The sequence below is a fragment of the Leuciscus leuciscus genome (genome assembly GCF_965113295.1).
Source record: "Leuciscus leuciscus genome assembly, chromosome: 4".
In the NCBI taxonomy this organism is placed as follows: domain Eukaryota; kingdom Metazoa; phylum Chordata; class Actinopteri; order Cypriniformes; family Leuciscidae; genus Leuciscus; species Leuciscus leuciscus.
Genome location: NC_138728.1, coordinates 34,469,441 through 34,489,689, shown reverse-complemented (window position 1 = coordinate 34,489,689; position 20,249 = coordinate 34,469,441). Strand labels below are relative to the sequence as shown.

The 20,249-nt window shown below is 41.4% G+C and overlaps 1 protein-coding gene across 2 annotated transcripts; it reads left to right on the top strand.

Annotated features, from left to right (window-relative positions):
* Window positions 1-5,063: 5,063 nt before the first annotated feature.
* On the top strand, window positions 5,064-19,092 carry LOC309497348 (uncharacterized protein). 2 transcript variants are annotated; one of them, XM_082167579.1, is made up of 13 exons: window positions 5,064-5,250; window positions 15,289-15,359; window positions 15,452-15,676; window positions 15,764-15,982; window positions 16,079-16,226; window positions 16,387-16,544; window positions 16,634-16,777; window positions 16,864-17,065; window positions 17,178-17,294; window positions 17,382-17,533; window positions 17,698-17,892; window positions 17,994-18,199; window positions 18,317-19,092. In XM_082167579.1, exons 4-13 carry the CDS (start codon window positions 15,765-15,767, stop codon window positions 18,439-18,441), a joined length of 1,665 nt encoding a protein of 554 aa, XP_082023705.1. In that variant the 5' UTR covers window positions 5,064-5,250; window positions 15,289-15,359; window positions 15,452-15,676; window position 15,764; the 3' UTR covers window positions 18,442-19,092. The 2 variants fall into 2 exon arrangements, with proteins under 2 accessions (XP_082023705.1, XP_082023704.1); XM_082167578.1 differs by lacking the exon at window positions 5,064-5,250 and having other exon boundaries at window positions 15,236-15,359.
* The last annotated feature ends 1,157 nt before the right edge of the window (window positions 19,093-20,249 follow it).

Genomic DNA, 20,249 nt, shown 5'->3' with positions numbered 1-20,249 from the left:
GCTTATCTTGACATCATAATGTACCAGATCCAAGAGTATCTGGATTCAAGAAAGTGTTTGTTTCCTGAGAGTACTCTAAAACCAAAACACCATTACATGAGACATTATCCCTCATTAATTCTGAAATTTGGCCCCCTTATCAGATTATGGATGATGCGTTTCGAAAGTAAACACAGCTATTTCAAGAGATGTGCCAGGCATTTGAAAAACTTTAAGAACATTTGCCTAACTTTTTCTGAAAGGCATCAGATGTTTCAGGCATATGTCTCGGCAGGACCAGGATGCAGTGTGCTTCTGCAAATTAAAAATGGTTGTGCTTTTATTCCCAACCTTTACAGTGACACACTCAATCATGCTGTTAGTGAATTTGGAGTTTCAGAAAATGATACCATTGTCTCCACAGAAATTCAGTACAAAGGTACATCATACAAGAAGGGCGATTTCCTAGTCTTGAATAATGATGAGTCCATGGAATTTGGGGAGCTTGTCATCATTTTAGTTAAGGATAATGCCACTGTGTATTTTCTTATGGACACACACAAATCTGACCATCTTCCCAAATACCACCTGTACTCTGTGACACAACAAAGTACAGGAATGCAGTGTGTTAACATTAATGACTTGGTAGATTTTTATCCATTAACATCATACATCATTGATGAACACAGAGTCATTCCACTGAAACACAGTGTTTGGTCAAAGTGATCTTGGCCATGTTTGCCTGACCTTCCAGAAGTATCGAAGCACATCTTGGTAGAAACTCTTCAATCCCTGGGGATAGAGACCCATGATGACTTCAGATTTGTTGTCAGCCTTGAGGCCCATACAAGCCCGGAAGCTGGTTGCTGCATGGAGTCTGAAATGTAAGTTCAGCATTGCTGTTCATGATGTGACCAGTTATCAACATGGCTATATAAGTTCAGTCAAAATATAAAAACATCCATATTATGTCTCTGTTTTGTGTATGTGTATTTTTAAAGGCCAGGGCCAGGAAAGTGGTTCTTCAAGCCTTGCTACCTCACCAGGACCTTCCACGTCCGTGCCGTCTCTGTCGCCAATTTCAACGTCGTCGTCCAGCTGCTGTCAGAGCCCAGGTCGCTCTTTTCCAGACTCATTCCAGATTCCATGGGGAGAGTTCCCCGAGGCTTTGACGCAGGCTTTGGAGAGAGGTAGACGTCCAGGTCCAAGTTTGAGGAAGGAGATGGTTAGAATTGTGGTCCGTAAAATGATGAAAGTAACACCGTCCATAAGTAAAATGAACGCTACTGATGTGGCCAAACAAATGGTGGCAAAATATCCAAAATCACTTCAAGATGTCATAGAGGGTGACATAATAGGCACTGGGTACCAGTCCCCAGTGAAACAAATTCAAAACAGAGTTGAAAATGTGAAAGGTCCTTCAACACCAAAAATAACAAAAAGAAAGAATTGGCACGACTCTGACACTGACAAAATACCCTGACACTGACAAAAATTCAAGACACTTATGGGTGCATCCATTGGCATGTGAAGTTTTTGCCCCTTGGAGAAACAGCCGAAAGCCAGCAGCAGAAAAAAAGAGAAGCTCAACAGTTTGACTCACACCCAGGTCCAAATAGTGAATCCTACATCGTTGCGTTCGTCTCGGCGGCGCGATCGCGATGAGCCGAACTTTTCCGTATGGAACGACTTTTTCAGGGAGAAGCCACAAAATGAACCCATCGGTACCATAATTCATAACTCATAATCGGTCTAAAGGTGTGACGGAGCGTCGGACCGGGAAAAAAACACCAGATTCGTGGGATTTCTCGCTTGTGGAACGACGCACAGCAAAGTGCTTGGGCTCGTTGCGAGCGGCAAAACACACCCTTTACAATGACATAAAGAATATGCATCCTGGGTTTTCGGATTCCGAAAAACAGCCGTTTTTGTGCGGTGAGTGTCACGATCCAGTGGCAAGCCCAAAATCGAGGCCAATTTGACCCCTGTGTCTCTCGGCCCTCGAACAACGCACAACAGTGAGCAAGGGCTCATGTGAAACTGCAAAACACAAGCTTTCCAATGATATAAGACTCACTTTGACTGGACTTTGTTTTGATGAACAATAAAGAAAATTGTACAGGCGGCTTTACCAAAAACACCAGCAGTGTTTCAAGGCCCTGAAACGGGCTCAACTGCACCTCTTCTCTTTCCAGATGGGAACAAGTTACAGTAAAGTAATTCATATTTCTGTAAACTACACATACTCAGCTTTCAGGTGATGTCCAACAAATGAAAATAGCTTCACATTTGACTGATTTACAGAGATTTTGGTGAAAACTGTTTCACAACAAATCTCTGAATGATACCGACGAGGGCTATTCGACCCCGGTTCCTCTCGAGCCACGAACAACGTACAACAGTGAGCTTGGACTCACGTGAAACTGCACAACACGAGCTTTGCGATGATATAAGACTCGTTCCGGTTGGACGTTGTTTTGATGAACAATAAAGAAAATTGTACAGGCGGCTTTACCAAAAACACCAGCAGTGTTTCAAGGCCCTGAAACGGGCTCAACTGCACCTCTTCTCTTTCCAGATGGGAACAAGTTACAGTAAAGGCATTCATATTTCTGTAAACTACGCATACTCAGCTTTCATGTGATGTCCAACAAATGAAAATAGCTTCACATTTGACTGATTTACAGAGATTTTGGTGAAAACTGTTTCACAACAAATCTCTGAATGACACCGACGAGGGCTATTCGACCCCGGTTCCTCTCGAGCCACGAACAACGTACAACAGTGAGCTTGGACTCACGTGAAACTGCACAACACGAGCTTTGCGATGATATATAAGACTCGTTCCGGTTGGACGTTGTTTTGATGAACAATAAAGAAAATTGTACAGGCGGCTTTACCAAAAACACCAGCAGTGTTTCAAGGCCCTGAAACGGGCTCAACTGCACCTCTTCTCTTTCCAGATGGGAACAAGTTACAGTAAAGGCATTCATATTTCTGTAAACTACACATACTCAGCTTTCATGTGATGTCCAACAAATGAAAATAGCTTCACATTTGACTGATTTACAGAGATTTTGGTGAAAACTGTTTCACAACAAATCTCTGAATGACACCGACGAGGGCTATTCGACCCCGGTTCCTCTCGAGCCACGAACAACGTACAACAGTGAGCTTGGACTCACGTGAAACTGCACAACACGAGCTTTGCGATGATATAAGACTCGTTCCGGTTGGACGTTGTTTTGATGAACAATAGCTTTGCCAAAAACACCAGCAGTGATTCAAGGCCCTGAAACGGGCTCAACTGCACCTCTTCTCTTTCCAGATGGGAACAAGTTACAGTAAAGTCATTCATATTTCTGTAAACTACACATACTCAGCTTTAATTTGATGTCCAACAAATGAAAATAGCTTAAGATTTGCCTGTTTTACAACCATTTCCAATTCAGGCACTATTCTCTTTTTTTCCTTCTTTTTTTTTTTCAAAAATAAACCAGGCCAGGAGACTCAGACTTTCAGTTGTGATACACCAGATTGTAGGCCCGAATATACCCGTTCCATCTAGCCCAAACACATGAATTTAGCACAAAGGGAAAGCTAACAATAAGCACTGTTTTAAAGCAGCGCCCTTAGTGTTTTCGGTGGGTTGAGGCCAAATTGCTGCCTATGGGAAGCACAATTGACCTGGACTCACCGATTTGCTTTTCACTCAAAAGCCTCGTTTGACCCCTGTGTCTCTCGGCCCGCCAGCAACGCACGACAGTGAGCTTGGGCTCATGTTAAACTGCGCAACACAAGCTTTCCGATGATATAAGACTCACTGAGACTGGACTTTGTTTTGATGAACAATAAAGATAATTGTACAGGCGGCTCTAACAAAACAGACGCAAATCCTGAAACAGGCTCAACTGTAAATCTCCTCTTTATCTTTCTGAAAAAGACACAGTAAATTCATTCACATATTTGTAATCTACAAGTGTTAAGCTTTATTTTGATACAAAATAGATGAAAATACCTGATGATCTGGCTCATTTATAAAGATTTTGGTGATTTTTGTGGACCTACTGAAGCAAAGCTCAGAATGACCTCGAAAAGGCCTCGTTTGACCCCTGTCCTCTCAGGCTGCGAATAACTGACCGCTTTACGCTTGGGCTCATGTGAAACTGCACAACACGAGCTCTCCGGTGATATAAGACACAGTTTGATTGCACTTTGTTTTAATGAACAATAAAGAAAATTGTACAGGCGGCTTTACCAAAAACACCAGCAGTGATTCAAGGCCCTGAAACAGGCTCCACTGCACCTCTTCTCTTTCCAGATGGGAACAAGTTACAGTAAAGTCATTCATATTTCTGTAAACTACACATACTCAGCTTATCCTGGCCCATTTAAAATACAAACTCAGAAAATTTTTATTATAATATAATTTTGTAACTGTAATAAACTACAAATATAAATTACATATGATAAAATGTTAAGATAGAGAAATGAAACAGTTAGGGTTAGCTAAAAGGGCTGTCAAGCTCCTCCCCCTGATAAACAACAGCAATCAACCTGATTGGTCTGCTGGACTATGACATCACACAACAGGACATGAGTACAAATAGGCTGCTGCAGGTAGACACATCACACATTCACTGTGTTTGTTATCTGTCCAGATTACAGAAAACTTTTGACCTTTGAATTTGACTACGTGTTTGGATTTTCCCTTTTCAATAAGGCCACGTTTGGATTTAACATGAGGTAAGTTCAACATTCTGATTTATTTAAGGTTGTGAGATTTGGCTGTCCATGTTAAATAGAGGACTTGAAGTGTAAAAAGTGTATTGTGATGCAACTACTGAATGAGTTAATCATTTGTATTGTAATATTTTTAACAGAGTCTGGATTATGGGTGACAGCTATATTCGGCGTGGCGAACAGCACGCAAGAATGACCATTGGCACCAATCTCAGTGTGCCTGCCCAGGTCCAGTGGTTTGGCCGAGGAGGCTTGTGTTGGGAAGACCTCCTTCCTTTCTTCCAACGTTCCCTTAAAGGAAGATCTGCTCCAGATGTGCTTGTTGTGCACTGTGGAGGCAATGACCTGGGACATGTGAAAAGTGTGCTGCTTCTCAAATAAATGAAGAGGGACCTACGTGACCTCAAAAGAATGTTTCCACAGATGAAAATTGTGCTGTCGGAAATAAACCAAAGACGCCACTGGAGGCATGCCCCCCCCGGGAAAGGTGGAGAAGGCTTGAAAAAGGGTGAACGATGTGATGGCGAAGTATGTTTTGTCTGTCAATGGGAGCATTGTGCATCATCCATGCATTGACTTTAAAAAACAAGAACTGCTTTTAAGAGATCAAGTCCACCTAAGCCCGATGGGAAACGACATATTTTTAGCAGACATTGCCCATGGTCTGAGAAGGCTTTCCTGATGCTGAGGCAGTGGGAGACAGGGGAGCAATGAGGAGTTGTGGGTGAATTCATATTGTCAAGTGAATTCATATTGTCACAATACTGAGAGTTTTGGAATGGATGATCAATGGTTTATGACGCTGGTAGCTTTGGTTGAACTATCTATCAAAACAATTGATAGTTCAGTAAATGGAGCACCAGTTGTTCATACCATCTCTATCTCCTGGAAAAGAAGAAGACTGCACATATTTATTTACTGTTTTCAAAATAAAAAAATTTCCCTAAAACTTTTTTTTAATATCTTTGGTTTTAAAGATTCCAACAATGTTATTTACTAAACATTAAAGCAGTGTCTTGCATGTTACGTACTCTTATAGTAAGTATGTAGAGAGATATGTGCCCATCTTATCCGTTGGGTTTTCACCGAATGTCCCGAGATAACAACAGAAGTGCACTGGGAAATAATTAGCTCAGCTTATGTCAATTTTGATCTTATTAAACTGTAGTATAAAAGTTAAGCATAAACATATCTGCAATATTACAGAGAAGTGATTTCAATTGTGTATTCTTCTCCTCCTACTCCCCATTTTAATAATTGTTGTAATAAATCATAATTTCCCTTAAAAAAATGTTGTTTTCGACTTAGACATTTTCCGCATGTGAATTTTAAGAAAGATACGTGTGAGCTGTAGGGTAAAGGCCTCCTGTAAATAACTACAGTGCTTTTATGAGGGGAAACCTACTTCACAGCCCTCAGGGGACACAACACAACACACTGATAGCAGGGTTTACCTGAAATACAGCGTAGTTTAGCAGCTAAGCATGCTGGGTATTTTCATTAACAGCCTAGCAAAAGACTGGTAATGTTCCTTCCTGTTCCAACAGTCTTTTGCACATGGGCTACAAAAGGGCCATTTGGATATGGACAGGCAATGGGTCATTTACAGTATTTTGCACATGGGCTACAAATGGGCCATTTGGATATGGACAGGCAATGGGTCATTTACAGTTGTTAGCACATGAGCTATGAATGGGCCCATTGGGTCATGGGCAAAGACTGTAAATGGACAGTCTCCCAAAGGGATCTAAATGGGTCAGAGCAAAAAATAAATAAATTAATTTTACATTAAAATACAAATATAATTAAAAAATTAGAAGTCAGCTTCTCTCTGGCCCTCAACACGCAGCCTGGGCTATCTTCTAACTTCAAAACACGAGCTACTTGTACAGATAAAAGACCTTTAGCAAAAACCTGCAGATGTACAGTGCACAGAATATAACTTTATTATTCTCAGCAATATGTAATCTTCAGTATAAAGAATCCCAATCTTATGGGTTGTTGTTTCTGACAAAATATGTATTTCTCATTTTACTTTCATTTCACAGGACATTGTTTTAAATTAAATACCAATGTTGTAACAAACCAATGTTGTCTCAGACAAAATATAAAGTTAAAATATTAAGCTTTTACTTTAGAATTATTCTTGGTACTGATTAATTTACAATATAAACAATTATCTAGACTAGATAATATCATTGTTTGATTTCATTCTTTCTAGTTTAAAATACAAACTCAGAAAATTTTTATTATAATATAATTTTGTAACTGTAATAAACTACAAATATAAATTACATATGATAAAATGTTAAGATAGAGAAATGAAACAGTTAGGGTTAGCTAAAAGGGCTGTCAAGCTCCTCCCCCTGATAAACAACAGCAATCAACCTGATTGGTCTGCTGGACTATGACATCACACAACAGTACATGAGTACAAATAGGCTGCTGCAGGTAGACACATCACACAGGAAGTGTTTGGGAGTGCTTGGTAGGATTAGCGGTCGGCGGTCGGATGGCGGCGAATTAAAAAAATGCAAAGGAGAGATCTCGTGGGAATCGAACTGGGAATGGATCAGAGACTTTGGGATTGGTAGATACAGGAGAAGAGGAGGATGATATGGATGTAGGGTGGACTCGGATAGAGAGAAGAACAGGTAGGAAGGAAACTAAAAAGAGGAAAAAAGGTAAGGAGGAAGGATTAGATAGCAGTTCATTAACTAGTGAGGAAGATAAGGACGATGGTAATGAGGTTAAGAATGATTTACGGATAATATTAAAATTTAAAGAAGAGGTAGGTGTTTCAGGAATGAATCCGTTGGCGTTGACTCATGAGTTGAAGAGATTGTTAGGTGAGATAGCTTTTGCAAAAGTACTACAAGATGGGGCTTTATTGATAGCTTGTAAAAATGAAGAGCAGAAAAACAAAGCTATAAAATTAAAAACTGTGGGAAAGCAGACGGTGTTGGGATTTAAGATTGTCGGACAGAAATTGTGGACTTATTGTAATGTTTCCTGTCCTGTGTTTCCCTTGTCTTGTGTGCACTTTTGTTATTTCCTGTTCTGTGTCATGTTTTGTAGTCCTTTGTAGTTTTTCTTGCTTATTAGTTCTCCCAGGTGTTTCTAATTAGCCACACCCCCTTGTTATCTTGTTTAGCTTGTTTGTCTGTATATTTAAACCTCTGTGCTTCAGTTGTTGGTTGTCGATCGTTGTTTAATGTAGCGGTTTCCTGTCCTGAGTTCCGTGTTCTGTTGTTTGTCTGGATTTCCTGTTTGTTTTATTAAATTAGTGCTTGCGTATGGATTCTCTCTCTGCTTCATCCTTGCCTCATCGTAACAGAACGACCGACCAAATGATGAATCCAGCAGCATTTTTGCCAGTGTCTCTTCCCCAGCCACCAGAGAAAGGACAATCTTTTGAGGGGACCCGGTTGGTCATATTTCGTGGGTCCCGAGGAGGCCGCAGTAGAGGAGGTGGTCGAGAGGAGTCCCGACAGCACTCTCCATTCTGGCCCCTCTTCGACCCTGGGTTGGTGATGTCCAGCCCAGGGCCCTATTCGCCACTGGTTCCATCCAGCACAGAGCCATGCTGGTTTCCGGTGGTCCCGAGTCCGGTGGTCCCAGTTCCGGTGGTCCCGAGTCCGGTGGTCCTGAGTCCGGTGGTCCCTGTTCCGGTGGTCCCAGCACTTCACCCCAGTCCAGCCGAGCCCGCACTTCACGCCAGAGCTGCCGAGGCCAAGGCAGTACGCGTCGTGCCCGCCGCACCTGAGACTGTGAGCATCGTGCCCGCCAAGCCTATGTTCGAGGTTGATGACTTCAGCGATCTTCCTCCTCTCATTAGTCCTGCCGAGCCAGAGCCAGAGCCAGAGCTTCACGTCAGTCCTGCCGAGCCAAAGCCAGAGCTTCACGTCAGTCCTGCCGAGCCAGAGCTTCACGTCAGTCCTGCCGAGCCAGAGCCAGAGCTTCACGTCAGTCCTGCCGAGCCAGAGCTTCACGTCACTTCTGACGATCCAGAGACTGTTCACGTCGCTTCTGCTGATCCAGAGACTGTTCACGTCGCTTCTGCTGATCCAGAGCTTCACGCCAGTCCAGCCAAGCCTGCACTTCATGCCAGCCCAGAGTCTCCTTCGCCGCTGGTCCCGCCCAGCTCAGAGTCCTCTTCATCGCTGGTTCCGCCCAGCTCAGAGCTCTCTTCGCCGCTGGTTCCGCCCAGCTCAGAGCCTTCTTCGCCGCTGGATCTGCCCAGCACAAAGCCCTCTTCGCTGGACCTGCCCAGCACAGAGCCCTCACCGCTGGACCTGCCCAGCACAGAGCCCTCACCGCTGGACCTGCCCAGCACAGAGCCCTCACCGCTGGACCTGCCCAGCACAGAGCCCTCACCGCTGGATCTGCCCAGCACAGAGCCCTCATCGCTGGACCTGCCCAGCTCAAAGCCCTCTTCATCGCTGGTCCAGGACTCTTTACCGGGGAGCCTCCCCAAGAAAATTTTGGGGGGGGGCAATACACCTCCGGACCAGCCCGATCCGCCCTGGCCGCCTGAAGGTTCGTGGCCGCCCGAAGGGTCTTCTCCGCCGTGGCCGCCCAAAGGGTCTTCACCGCCGTGGCCACCCGAAGGGTCTTCTCCGCCGTGGCCGCCCGAAGGGTCTTCACCGCCGTGGTCGCCCGAGGGGTCTTCACCGCCGTGGTCGCCCAAGGAGTCTTCTCCGCCGTGGCCACCCGAAGGGTCTTCTCCGCCGTGGCCGCCCGAAGGTTCTTCACCGCCGTGGCCGCCCGAGGGGTCTTCGGACAAGATGGCCGATTCCACGCCTGTGTCTTCGGACAAGATGGCCGACTCCACGCCTGTGTCTTCGGACAAGATGGCCGACTCCACGCCTGTGTCTTCGGACAAGATGGCCGACTCCACGCCTGTGTCTTCGGACAAGATGGCCGAAACCACGCCTGTGTCTTCGGACAAGATGGCCGAAACCACGCCTGTGTCTTCGGACAAGATGGTCTCCTCTGAGCCGGTGTCTGTTCCTGTGCCATGGCCGCCTGAAGGGTCGTCTCCTCCCTGGCCGCCTGAAGGGTCGCCTCCACCCTGGCCGCCTGCACAGCCTGCTCCGCCCTGGCCGCCTGCACAGCCTGCTCCGCCCTGGTCGCCTGCACAGCCTGCTCCGCCCTGGTCGCCTGCACAGCCTGCTCCGCCCTGGTCGCCTGCACAGCCTGCTCCGCCCTGGTCACCTGCACAGCCTGCTCCGCCCTGGCCTTCTGCCCTGCCGGAGTCTTCAGGCCCTCTTCCGCTCCACGGGCCTGGCCCCCCGTCCCGCCCCCGGACCCGCCTCAGACCCACCACCCTCCTGGACTTTTATTTTCTGAGGAGTGTCTGGAATCCACTCCTTAGGTGGGGGGCTATGTAATGTTTCCTGTCCTGTGTTTCCCTTGTCTTGTGTGCACTTTTGTTATTTCCTGTTCTGTGTCATGTTTTGTAGTCCTTTGTAGTTTTTCTTGCTTATTAGTTCTCCCAGGTGTTTCTAATTAGCCACACCCCCTTGTTATCTTGTTTAGCTTGTTTGTCTGTATATTTAAACCTCTGTGCTTCAGTTGTTGGTTGTCGATCGTTGTTTAATGTAGCGGTTTCCTGTCCTGAGTTCCGTGTTCTGTTGTTTGTCTGGATTTCCTGTTTGTTTTATTAAATTAGTGCTTGCGTATGGATTCTCTCTCTGCTTCATCCTTGCCTCATCGTAACACTTATGGTGTGATAAATGGAGTACCGATAGGAGTTACTATGGAGGACTTAAAAAGGAATCTAGAGGGAGGAAAGATCATAGATGCAGTTCGGTTACAGATGAAAAGGGAAGGGAGGAAAGTGGATAGTTTATCAGTACGTCTAAAATTTGAAGGTAAATTTCTGCCAGAACGAATTAAGATGGGTTTTATCAGCTATCTGATAAGGGAGTATAATGCTCCTCCACTGAGATGTTACAATTGCCAAAGATATGGACATACCGCGTCGGGGTGTAAAGCTAAAATAAGATGCGCAAGATGTGGAGGGGAGCATGAATTTGGAAAGTGTGGTGAAGGAGTAGAATTGAAATGCTGTAATTGTGGAGGCAGACATAATGCTGCTTATGGAGGGTGTGAGGTGAGGAAAAGGGCAGTAGAGGTACAGCAGGTAAAGGTAAAGAGTAATGTAACGTATGCTGAAGCTGTGAAGGTAGTGAATGATAGGAGTAAGTCAAGAGGAAAGGAAAGTAGGGAGTATGGGAGAAGAGAGGAAGATATAGAAAGATTTGATGGTAGGGGGGCTAAGGACGATACAATGTTGGTAAATAAGAAAAGTTTTGTGCTTTTTATGGTAGAAGTAATTAACTGTACAGCCCAAACAGAAAGGCGAACAGAAAAGATACAGATCATTCTCAAGGCAGCAGAGAGATTTCTAGAGATAAAGGGGTTGAAATGTGAGGAAATAAGGCAAAGCCTTAGCACAGAATTTCAGTCAAGTCAGGAAGTATGGGTTGGATAGCAGATTCATGTTAAACATTTTACAATGGAATGCTAGAAGTCTGTGTGCTAATGGTCAAGAGTTTAAAGGATACATAAGTCATATGAAGGAAAAGCCAGATGTTATATGCATACAAGAAACTTGGCTAAATTCTAGATTAGATTTTGTTGTAAAGGGATATATAAGTGTGAGAAGGGATCGGGACAATGGTAATGGTGGAGGTTGTGTCACGTTTATAAAAGAGGGTTTGTCTTATAGAGTTTTGGAGAAAGGAATATCTATGGAGTATATAGTGGTAGAGATATGGTCAGGTGTGAAAAATTATGTTATAATAAACTACTACAATCCATGTAAAATACTGACACAGGAAAGTCTGGAGGAAATAAAAGGAATAAGGGAGGAAAGAGTAATTTGGTGCGGTGATTTTAATGCTCATAATACCCTATGGGGTGGGTTGTCAACAGATACAAATGGATTAATAATTGAAGAGATGATAGAGAGTAACAATTTGGTTTGTTTAAATGATGGAAGTGGCACACGTTTGGATGTAAATACAGGAAAGGAATCAGCTATAGATCTTACAATTGTTTCATATGTGTTGGGTGGAATTATGAACTGGGAGGTGTTAAAGAAATGTACAATTGGGAGTGATCACTTTCCTATAGTTAGTACAATTGTAAATAATGAGGATAGGAATTTAAATCGGGGCAAATCAGAGAAATGGAAGTATGAGAAAGCGGATTGGGAAAAATTCAGAATGTTGAGCGAGGTAGGACTTAAGTTGATAAAGATGGATGAAGATATAGAAATTGAAAGGATATATACAGAGCTAGTATCGGCTATTCGTAATGCTGCAGATGAATGTATTCCGAAAAGTTTAGGAAACAGAGTGGGGAAAATAGTTCCATGGTGGAATGAGAAATGTACAGCAGCAGTTAGAAGGAAAAGGAAGGCATTCAAAATCTTAAAGAGAACTCATAATTGGCAAAACATGATAGAATATAAGAAAAATCAGGCAGAAGCTAGGAAAATAATTAGGAAGGAAAAAAAGGAGTATTGGAGATCATTCTGTGAAGAAATTGGGAGAAGTACGCCAGTAGAAGATGTATGGAATATGATTAAAAAGATGAGTGGAATCAGGAAAGAATATGATTATCCAGTGTTAAGTATTGGGACAGAAATTGCAGTCTGTGATGAGGATAAAGCAGAATTGTTTAGGAAAGAATTATCAAAAGTAAACAGCTCTGATAATTTGATGAAGGAATGTAAAGATATGAGAGAGAAGATGTTAATAGAGAATCCATATATAGGGGATAAAAGGGAGGTCTTTAATAGCCCATTAGATGTGCTGTTTTCATTCCCAGAGTTAAAAAGAGCATTAAAAAATACTAAGGCTTCAACCCCAGGTCAAGATGGAATTAGTTATGTTATAATAAAAAAGTTAAGTGATGAGGCGTTGGAAATAATTCTGGAATTTTACAATAGGGTATGGATGGATGGGGTGTTACCCCAGGGATGGAAAGAAGCACTAATAATACCCATAAAGAAACCAGGTAAAGATCCTAGCAACCCTTTAAATTATAGACCTATTGCTTTAACATCTCATTTATGTAAATTAATGGAAAAAATGATTACAGATCGACTAAGGTATAATATGGAGAAAAATAATTTTTTCTCTCCATATCAAAGTGGATTTAGACGTGGAAGAGGAACAATGGATTCAATCATTAATTTAGAATCAGATATTAGGAAAGCTTTAATTAATAAAGAAACAGTTGTAGCAGTTTTCTTTGATGTTGAGAAAGCTTATGATATGTTATGGAAAGAAGGTTTGTTGATTAAATTAGATCGGTATGGAATAGGTGGTAGGTTATATAATTGGATTAAAGAGTTTTTAATAGAAAGAAATATTAGAGTAAAGGTTGGGGAATATATATCAAGGAAAGGAAGTATTGATAATGGAACACCACAGGGTAGTGTTATTAGCCCTTTATTATTTATAATTATGATTAATGATGTATTTGCTACTATAGAGAGAAATATTAATAAATCATTGTTCGCAGATGATGGAGCTCTGTGGTTGAGAGGTAGGAATGTCAAGTACATTGTTAATAAAATGCAGTCAGCCTTATTAGATGTTGAGAAATGGTCACATAAATGGGGTTTTAAATTTTCTGTGGAGAAAACCAAATATATTTTCTTTACAAATAAAAGGGCAGATATAGATTTAAAGTTGCAGCTATATGATAAAGAGTTAGAACAAGTTAAAGTGATAAGATTTTTAGGTATGTGGTTTGATAAAAGAGTTACGTGGAGTACACATATAAATAAGATGGAGGAAAAATGTAAAAAAATTTTGAATGTTATGAGATGTATTTCAGGTCGGGAGTGGGGAGCGGATAGATTGTCATTAAAAACAATTTACTCAACAATGATAAGAGCGATATTAGACTATGGATGTATTGCCTATGGTTCAGCAACTAAGACACAATTAGGAAGATTGGAAAAGATTCATTCAAAGGCTTTGAGAATTAGTTGCGGGGCTTTTCCTTCCTCTCCAGTTCCAGCATTGCAGGTTGAGATGGGGGAGTTGCCAGTTCATCTAAGAAGGATGCAATTGTTATTGACGTATTGGGCAGGTTTAATAGGACAAAAAGAAAATCATCCGATAAAAGGATTGCTTGAGGCAAGTTGGGAACATGGGAAAAAGCAAGTGAATAGCTTTGGTTGGATCATTGGGGAAGTAGTGCGTGAGATGGAATTAAATGAGTATGAAGTCATCCCAACAGTAATATTACCGGCAACACCTTTATGGATTTTACCTCAACCAGTTATAGACTTAAGTTTACTGGAAAAGAGAAAGATGAAAGATCAAGAGATACTAGAGGCAGAGTTGACAAAAGAGTATATCGGGAATAATTATGATCAGTACATACAAGTGTATACAGATGCATCTAAGGATCCAAATGGCCAGGTGGGAATAGCATACATCATCCCAAGATTAAAAGTATCAGGAAAAAAGAGAATTTCAAATCAGGTATCAGTATTTACTGGAGAGTTATTAGCGATTATGATAGCAATGAATACAGTATATGAAATGGGATTAAATAAAACACTAATATGTACAGATTCGAGTTCAGCATTATTATGTTTGGATGCTCAACAGTCTGAAACTAGACAGGACATAGTCTTGGAGATCCTTCAGTTATTATACATGATACATCAGGAAAAAAATTTAGTTCAGTTCTTGTGGGTTCCAGCGCATACAGGAGTGGTGGGAAATGAGAAAGCAGATCAATTAGCAAAACAGGCAGCAGCAAAAGATGGTATAGATATGCAGATTTTGTATAGTAAATCCGAACTTAAGTCAATAATTAGAAAGAAGATAACAGAGAAATGGCAATATTGCTGGGATAATGAACAAATAGGTAGGCATCTTTACTCTATACAATCATCGGTAAACAAAAGAAGGAATTCAAGAGGGAGTAGAAAGGTAGATTGTGTTCTTTCAAGATTAAGGTTGGGGCATACGGGACTTAATGCAACATTAAATATAATAGGAAAACATCCAACAGGGTTGTGTGATGGGTGTGGAGTCAGAGAAACAGTAGAACATGTTCTCATTCAGTGCAATAAATATACTGAGGATAGAAGGAAAATAATTGAAGAACTTCAGAAAAATGGTGTACAGCAGTTAACATTAAAAGAACTCTTAAATCCAGTAGGAAGTGATAATTTATTAGTAATATTTCTAAAAAGGACTAAGTTAATTCATAGAATATGAAGTTTAATTTTAGTTTTGGGATTGGACATTTTTTTTTTAGTATTATTATTATTATTATTATTATTATTATCCCTCGTCCCTAGTCTGGAAGATCCTGGGCTGTAGATGGAGGAGCTGAACACGCAGCAACATCGAAAGGCCAGGTTCTGAATAGTATGGGATGAGGGAAAATACAAGTCTCTGATTCATTGCCCACAGTAGATGGCGGTAATGCTCTATCTGAGAAGCGAGCTGCCAATAAAAACGAAAAAGAAGAAGAAGAAGAAGACACATCACACATTCACTGTGTTTGTTATCTGTCCAGATTACAGAAAACTTTTGACCTTTGCAAGGACATTTTCAACTTTGGTTAAAAATGGCATCTGGAGCAAACAAGTAAGTTCAAACTTCTTTTCTCTAGTTGATCTTTCCTTGTTTACCCGTAATGCTGAGTCAGTGGCAAAACAATGTCTTTTTATTTTTTGCAGTGCGTTCCACAGCAGGATTTATTTCCTATGCCCGATCTGCAGAAAGGCGCCACGCACTCTTCCTGGCCACCTCAGGACCGATTGTATGAAAGGTAGCTCTGAACAGGAGATACAGGATACTGTAGTACAGGCTAAGAAGGAGATGGCGGAGTTCTCCCACAAAGGGCGGTTCTGAGAGTACCAGACGCTGCGGGACATTTTTGGAGCGGCCGATCCTCTTAAGAGGTATGTAATTGACCTTTATGCCTTAACAGCTTAGTCCTGTTGCAATACTCAATTTTACATCAAATGTGTGTGTTTCTCTTTTCTTAGCATGTTAGAGGAAATGGCGAAGAAAGGGTTAGTGGTGAGGAACATACCCCCACACCTTCCAGCTCCAGCTACTGGGTTAGTGGTGAGGAACATACCCCCACACCTTCCAGCTCCAGCTACTGTTTCTCTGAGCTCCACAAAGGACGCTGAACGCAATCCACCCATGGATCAAGAAAATGTGAATCCATCTGAGGAGGGCTCTGAGGAGTACCCTCAAAGGTAAAGATTCACATCATCCTTTACAGGGAGCATATGCAGAGATTATCTTTAAAATACAGACTCTCATTTAACCACTGAGTTTTATTCCATTTGCAGTACTGACGGACCGAGGTGGACCTCTGAAGTCCGAGTGGAGATGGCACAAAAGGGCCTCTATAAAAAGCACTCTGTTAAACACCCCCTTCTCCAGGGGTATTTCAACTATTTGCATGTGGACTTGGGCAACATGAAGAGCAAACAAGAGGTCATTTAAAAGAAAATATAGCTTTAAATGTCACACTTTATTTTAACGTGTCATTGTTAACAGTGTAATAATTTTTTTTTTTAAATGTGTGTTGTGGTCACATGTTAACCTGTTTACCATTAAACCCATTCAGATAGTAATGTGTGATATACAATTACAGGTGGAAAATGTATCCCGGTTCATGTACTACATGGACCCCGAAGAACCGAGCCTGTCTTTTGTTCGGGAGGTGGAGAAGGTGCGAGAGTACTTTAATGTTCTCACTCAGACCCAACTCTCCAAGCAGACTGTGCTCAATTATTGGAAAAGTCTCAAGAGGTTAGTTCTGTGTAACGTTACAAACACACATCATGTAAGCCTAAGGCTGTCTTCTGGCTATAACAATAATTTATTTCTCTCTCTTTAAGGTTCATGAAGTACACCACCACTGCTACCAGCCTTCAGACCAAAGACAAAAATCTCCACAGAGATTGTGTAGACTTTATCAATCCACTGGAAGGAATACGGGCTGGTATGTCCAAGAGAGTCAACAAGGAGTTAACACGAAAAAGGTATTTATTTAAAAAAAATCAATCCTTTTTGATATATATTACACGGGAATTGCAGGTGAGCTCAACATTACAATTTTATTTCTCAGGTACTCCGGTTACGGCAAGGAAGACTGCTTGGCGATCCTGGATAAGGCACGTGCGGATTTCCTGGCAGTTATAGGGAAACTCCAGGGTCCAGGAGCTGACTCCTTTATTGAAAAGAATGACTGTCTGCTCGTCCTCTACTATTTGGAGGCCATTGTAATCCTCAAGCACCTCCAGCGGCCCGGTGTTGTTACCAACATGACCGTAAGTGTATTTTAGTAACCTTTTTTATTATTTTATTTCATCAATGCCACATGTTTTTTTTTTTATTATTAGTGAGACCTGTCATTGAATGTGCACGCCTGTGTGTTTGCAGGTTGAGGAATGGCAGGAGAGAACCCGTCGACAGAACGGCTGTTCTGTGGCTGTGAAAGAGCATAAAACAGCCGCGTCACAAGTCGCCGAAGTTCCTCTGAACGCAGACCACGAACATGTACGTTTGAATTTAGAAATTACACTATAACTGTGTGTATGTGAATTTGTTTGTGTGTTTTTAAATGTATTTATTTCTTTTTCACAGTGGTTCAACCTGTACTATGTACACATTCGGCCGGTGATGCTCCAGGGTTCAAGGTCAGGGGACGATGCGACGGCAGATGGGCATTTTTTCATTTCCAGTAGTGGAAAACAGATCCACAATCCGTGCAACGACCTGCACAGACTCCATGCCAAGTAAGTGCCATTATGCATATCTATCTATCTATCTATCTATCTATCTATCTATCTATCTTCATTTTCATTTTTCTTTTTTCTTTTTTTAACTTAATCTAAAGTACACAAATGTGCACATGCTCCGCTTGTTATTTTGCATTCTAATGTTGTTATCTGTGTTCTAGATACAACATTCCAGCAGTGACCAGCGGTGACGCCCGGATGGCCTTTGAGACGGCAGCAAAGAAGGTGGAGCGCAATGCGGTGGCACGGCTGTTGGGACACACTCCCGAAACAGCCGAGAAACACTACCGCATGCGTACTCCAACAGACGCCTTCCTGGCAGAGCGTGTGGTTTCGCAGCTTGCTGGAAAAACACAGTAAGCAATATGAAATCTGATGAATGAGATGATTATTATTTGTAATGTTGATACTCAAGGCAGTCATTCATTTGCACTTTCTTTCTTCATTGATCTTGTAGAAGTGTATCTGGTGTGTCCACGAGCCAGCAGGACTTGGTAGATGAACGGACAGCATTCGACAAGCTGGTCCAGTTTTGCCCTGTGTCCCTGGATGGGCAGCCTACTAAGAGGGCCAAGAGATACGAGCTGTGTGGCCAGCACGAGCATCACTGCTACGACCGCTGGCGTACCGAGCAGCTCAGGCTGCGTGAACGTCGTGTCCTTGGTAAGCATCCATATACATGTATTGTAACATAAAATTGTGTCAGGGATGGACAATTAGTGAAATCTCATGAAACATGTCACCGCAAGGGCTAATGCTCCTCATGATTTGTTTTTATAGAACACTTTGGTCAGCATCAGCCGTCTGAGACCGGGATGAAGGCCTGGATGGAGAAGCAGGGGTGGACGTCCAATCTCCCAAAGGCTTTCCTGATGCTGAGGCAGTGGGAGACAGGGGAGCAATGAGGAGTTGTGGGTCAAGTGAATTCATATTGTCACAATACTGAGAGTTTTGGAATGGATGATCAATGGTTTATGACGCTGGTAGCTTTGGTTGAACTATCTATCAATTGATAGTTCAGTAAATGGAGCACCAGTTGTTCATAACATTGTTTAGTTCATGTAAGCCTCAGTGTGAACATTGAATTCACTGACTACATCTCTATCTCCTGGAGATGTCCGACAAACTCAGTTTAGTAAGACTCTCCATAATATTGTACATAATTTGTGCTTACTTTTTATACTACAGTTAAATCATATCAAAATGAACATCAGCTATGCTAATTATTTCCCATCTTTTTTTCTGTTTTTATCTCGGGGACGCAAGTCCCGAGATAAGAATAGTTTGACGACTCCAAGCCTGTGAAGAAGACTCAACGCCTGTGAAGTAGACTCAACGCCTGTGAAGTAGACTCAACGCCTGTGAAGTAGACTCAACGCCTGTGAAGAGACGACTCAACGCCTGTGAAGAAGACTCAACGCCTGTGAAGAGACGACTGGCAACGCCTGTCAACTGTGTTTTTTTATTTAAATGTACATTTCTGAAAAGTATTTTCTATTAAGCTGTTGCACATATGTATTTACTGTTTTCAAAATAAAGAATTTCCCTAAAACTTTTTTTAATATCTTTGGTTTTAAAGATTCCAACAATGTTATTTACTAAACATTAAAGCAGTGTCTTGCATGTTACGTACTCTTATAGTAAGTATGTAGAGAGATATGTGCCCATCTTATCCGTTGGGTTTTCACCGAATGCCCCGAGATGACAACAGAAGTGCACTGGGAAATAATTAGCTCAGCTTATGTTAATTTTGATCTTATTAAACTGTAGTATAAAAGTTAAGCATAAACATATCTGCAATATTACAGAGAAGTGATTTAAATTGTGTATTCTTCTCCTCCTACTCCCCATTTTAATAATTGTTGTAATAAATCATAATTTCCCTTAAAAAAAATGTTTGATTTCATTCTTTCTAGTTTCAAATAACTACTTGATAGAGATTGACTTAAGTCTTTTTTTTTATTTGCAACTTATCCAGTATACAGTACAGCTAAACTTATTAAGCCTAAACTTACTAAGTGCTTCTTATTACACACACTGCATGTTTTTTGCAAATTTTATTAACCAGAGCACAAATACTAACCTCAAAACATATTACAAGTGATTTTTTTTACAAAAAAATATACTTTATTTTTTTTATTAAACTGTTTTATATAGTATTTCTTTTGGTTTTAATATCTACGTAAAAGCACTTTGAATTACCATTGTGTATGAAATGTGCTATATGAATTTCATCTATGTAAAGCACTTTGAATTAGCATTGTGTATGAAATGTGCTATAAATAAACTTACCTAAAAATGAGATGCTTGTATTACTTATTCTCCTGGTATTCATACAACAAAATATTCTGGGCCCACATTAAAATGGTATAACCTTTTTTTTTATTATTGAACTGGCAATGATAAAAGAATGAAATGAAAGTACTTTTCAGAAATGTACAAAAGTCAAAGACACAATATAAATACAGGGTACAACTTTTTTTTAATTGAACTGGCAATGATAAAAGATTGAAATGAATCCTGTATAGAAAATGGTTTTCAGTAATGTACAATAAAAGTCAAAGACACCATATAAATACAGAGTATAACCTTTTTTTTAATTGAACTGGCAATGATAAAAGAATGAAATGATTTACAGAAAATACTTTTCAGAAATGTACAAAAAAAAAAACAGTTATTCATGCCGAGTTGTCTTCACAGGCGTTGGCCCTCT

What these genes read in the sequence shown, in the direction of transcription:
- LOC309497348 (XM_082167579.1), top strand. Translation starts at nt 15,765, where the DNA reads ATGTTAGAGGAAATGGCGAAGAAAGGGTTAGTGGTGAGGAACATACCC. An exon ending in TCTGAGGAGTACCCTCAAAG is followed by an intron (nt 15,983 to 16,078) that starts GTAAAGATTCAC and finishes TTCCATTTGCAG; the next exon opens with TACTGACGGACCGAGGTGGA. An exon ending in GTGTTGTTACCAACATGACC is followed by an intron (nt 17,066 to 17,177) that starts GTAAGTGTATTT and finishes GTGTGTTTGCAG; the next exon opens with GTTGAGGAATGGCAGGAGAG.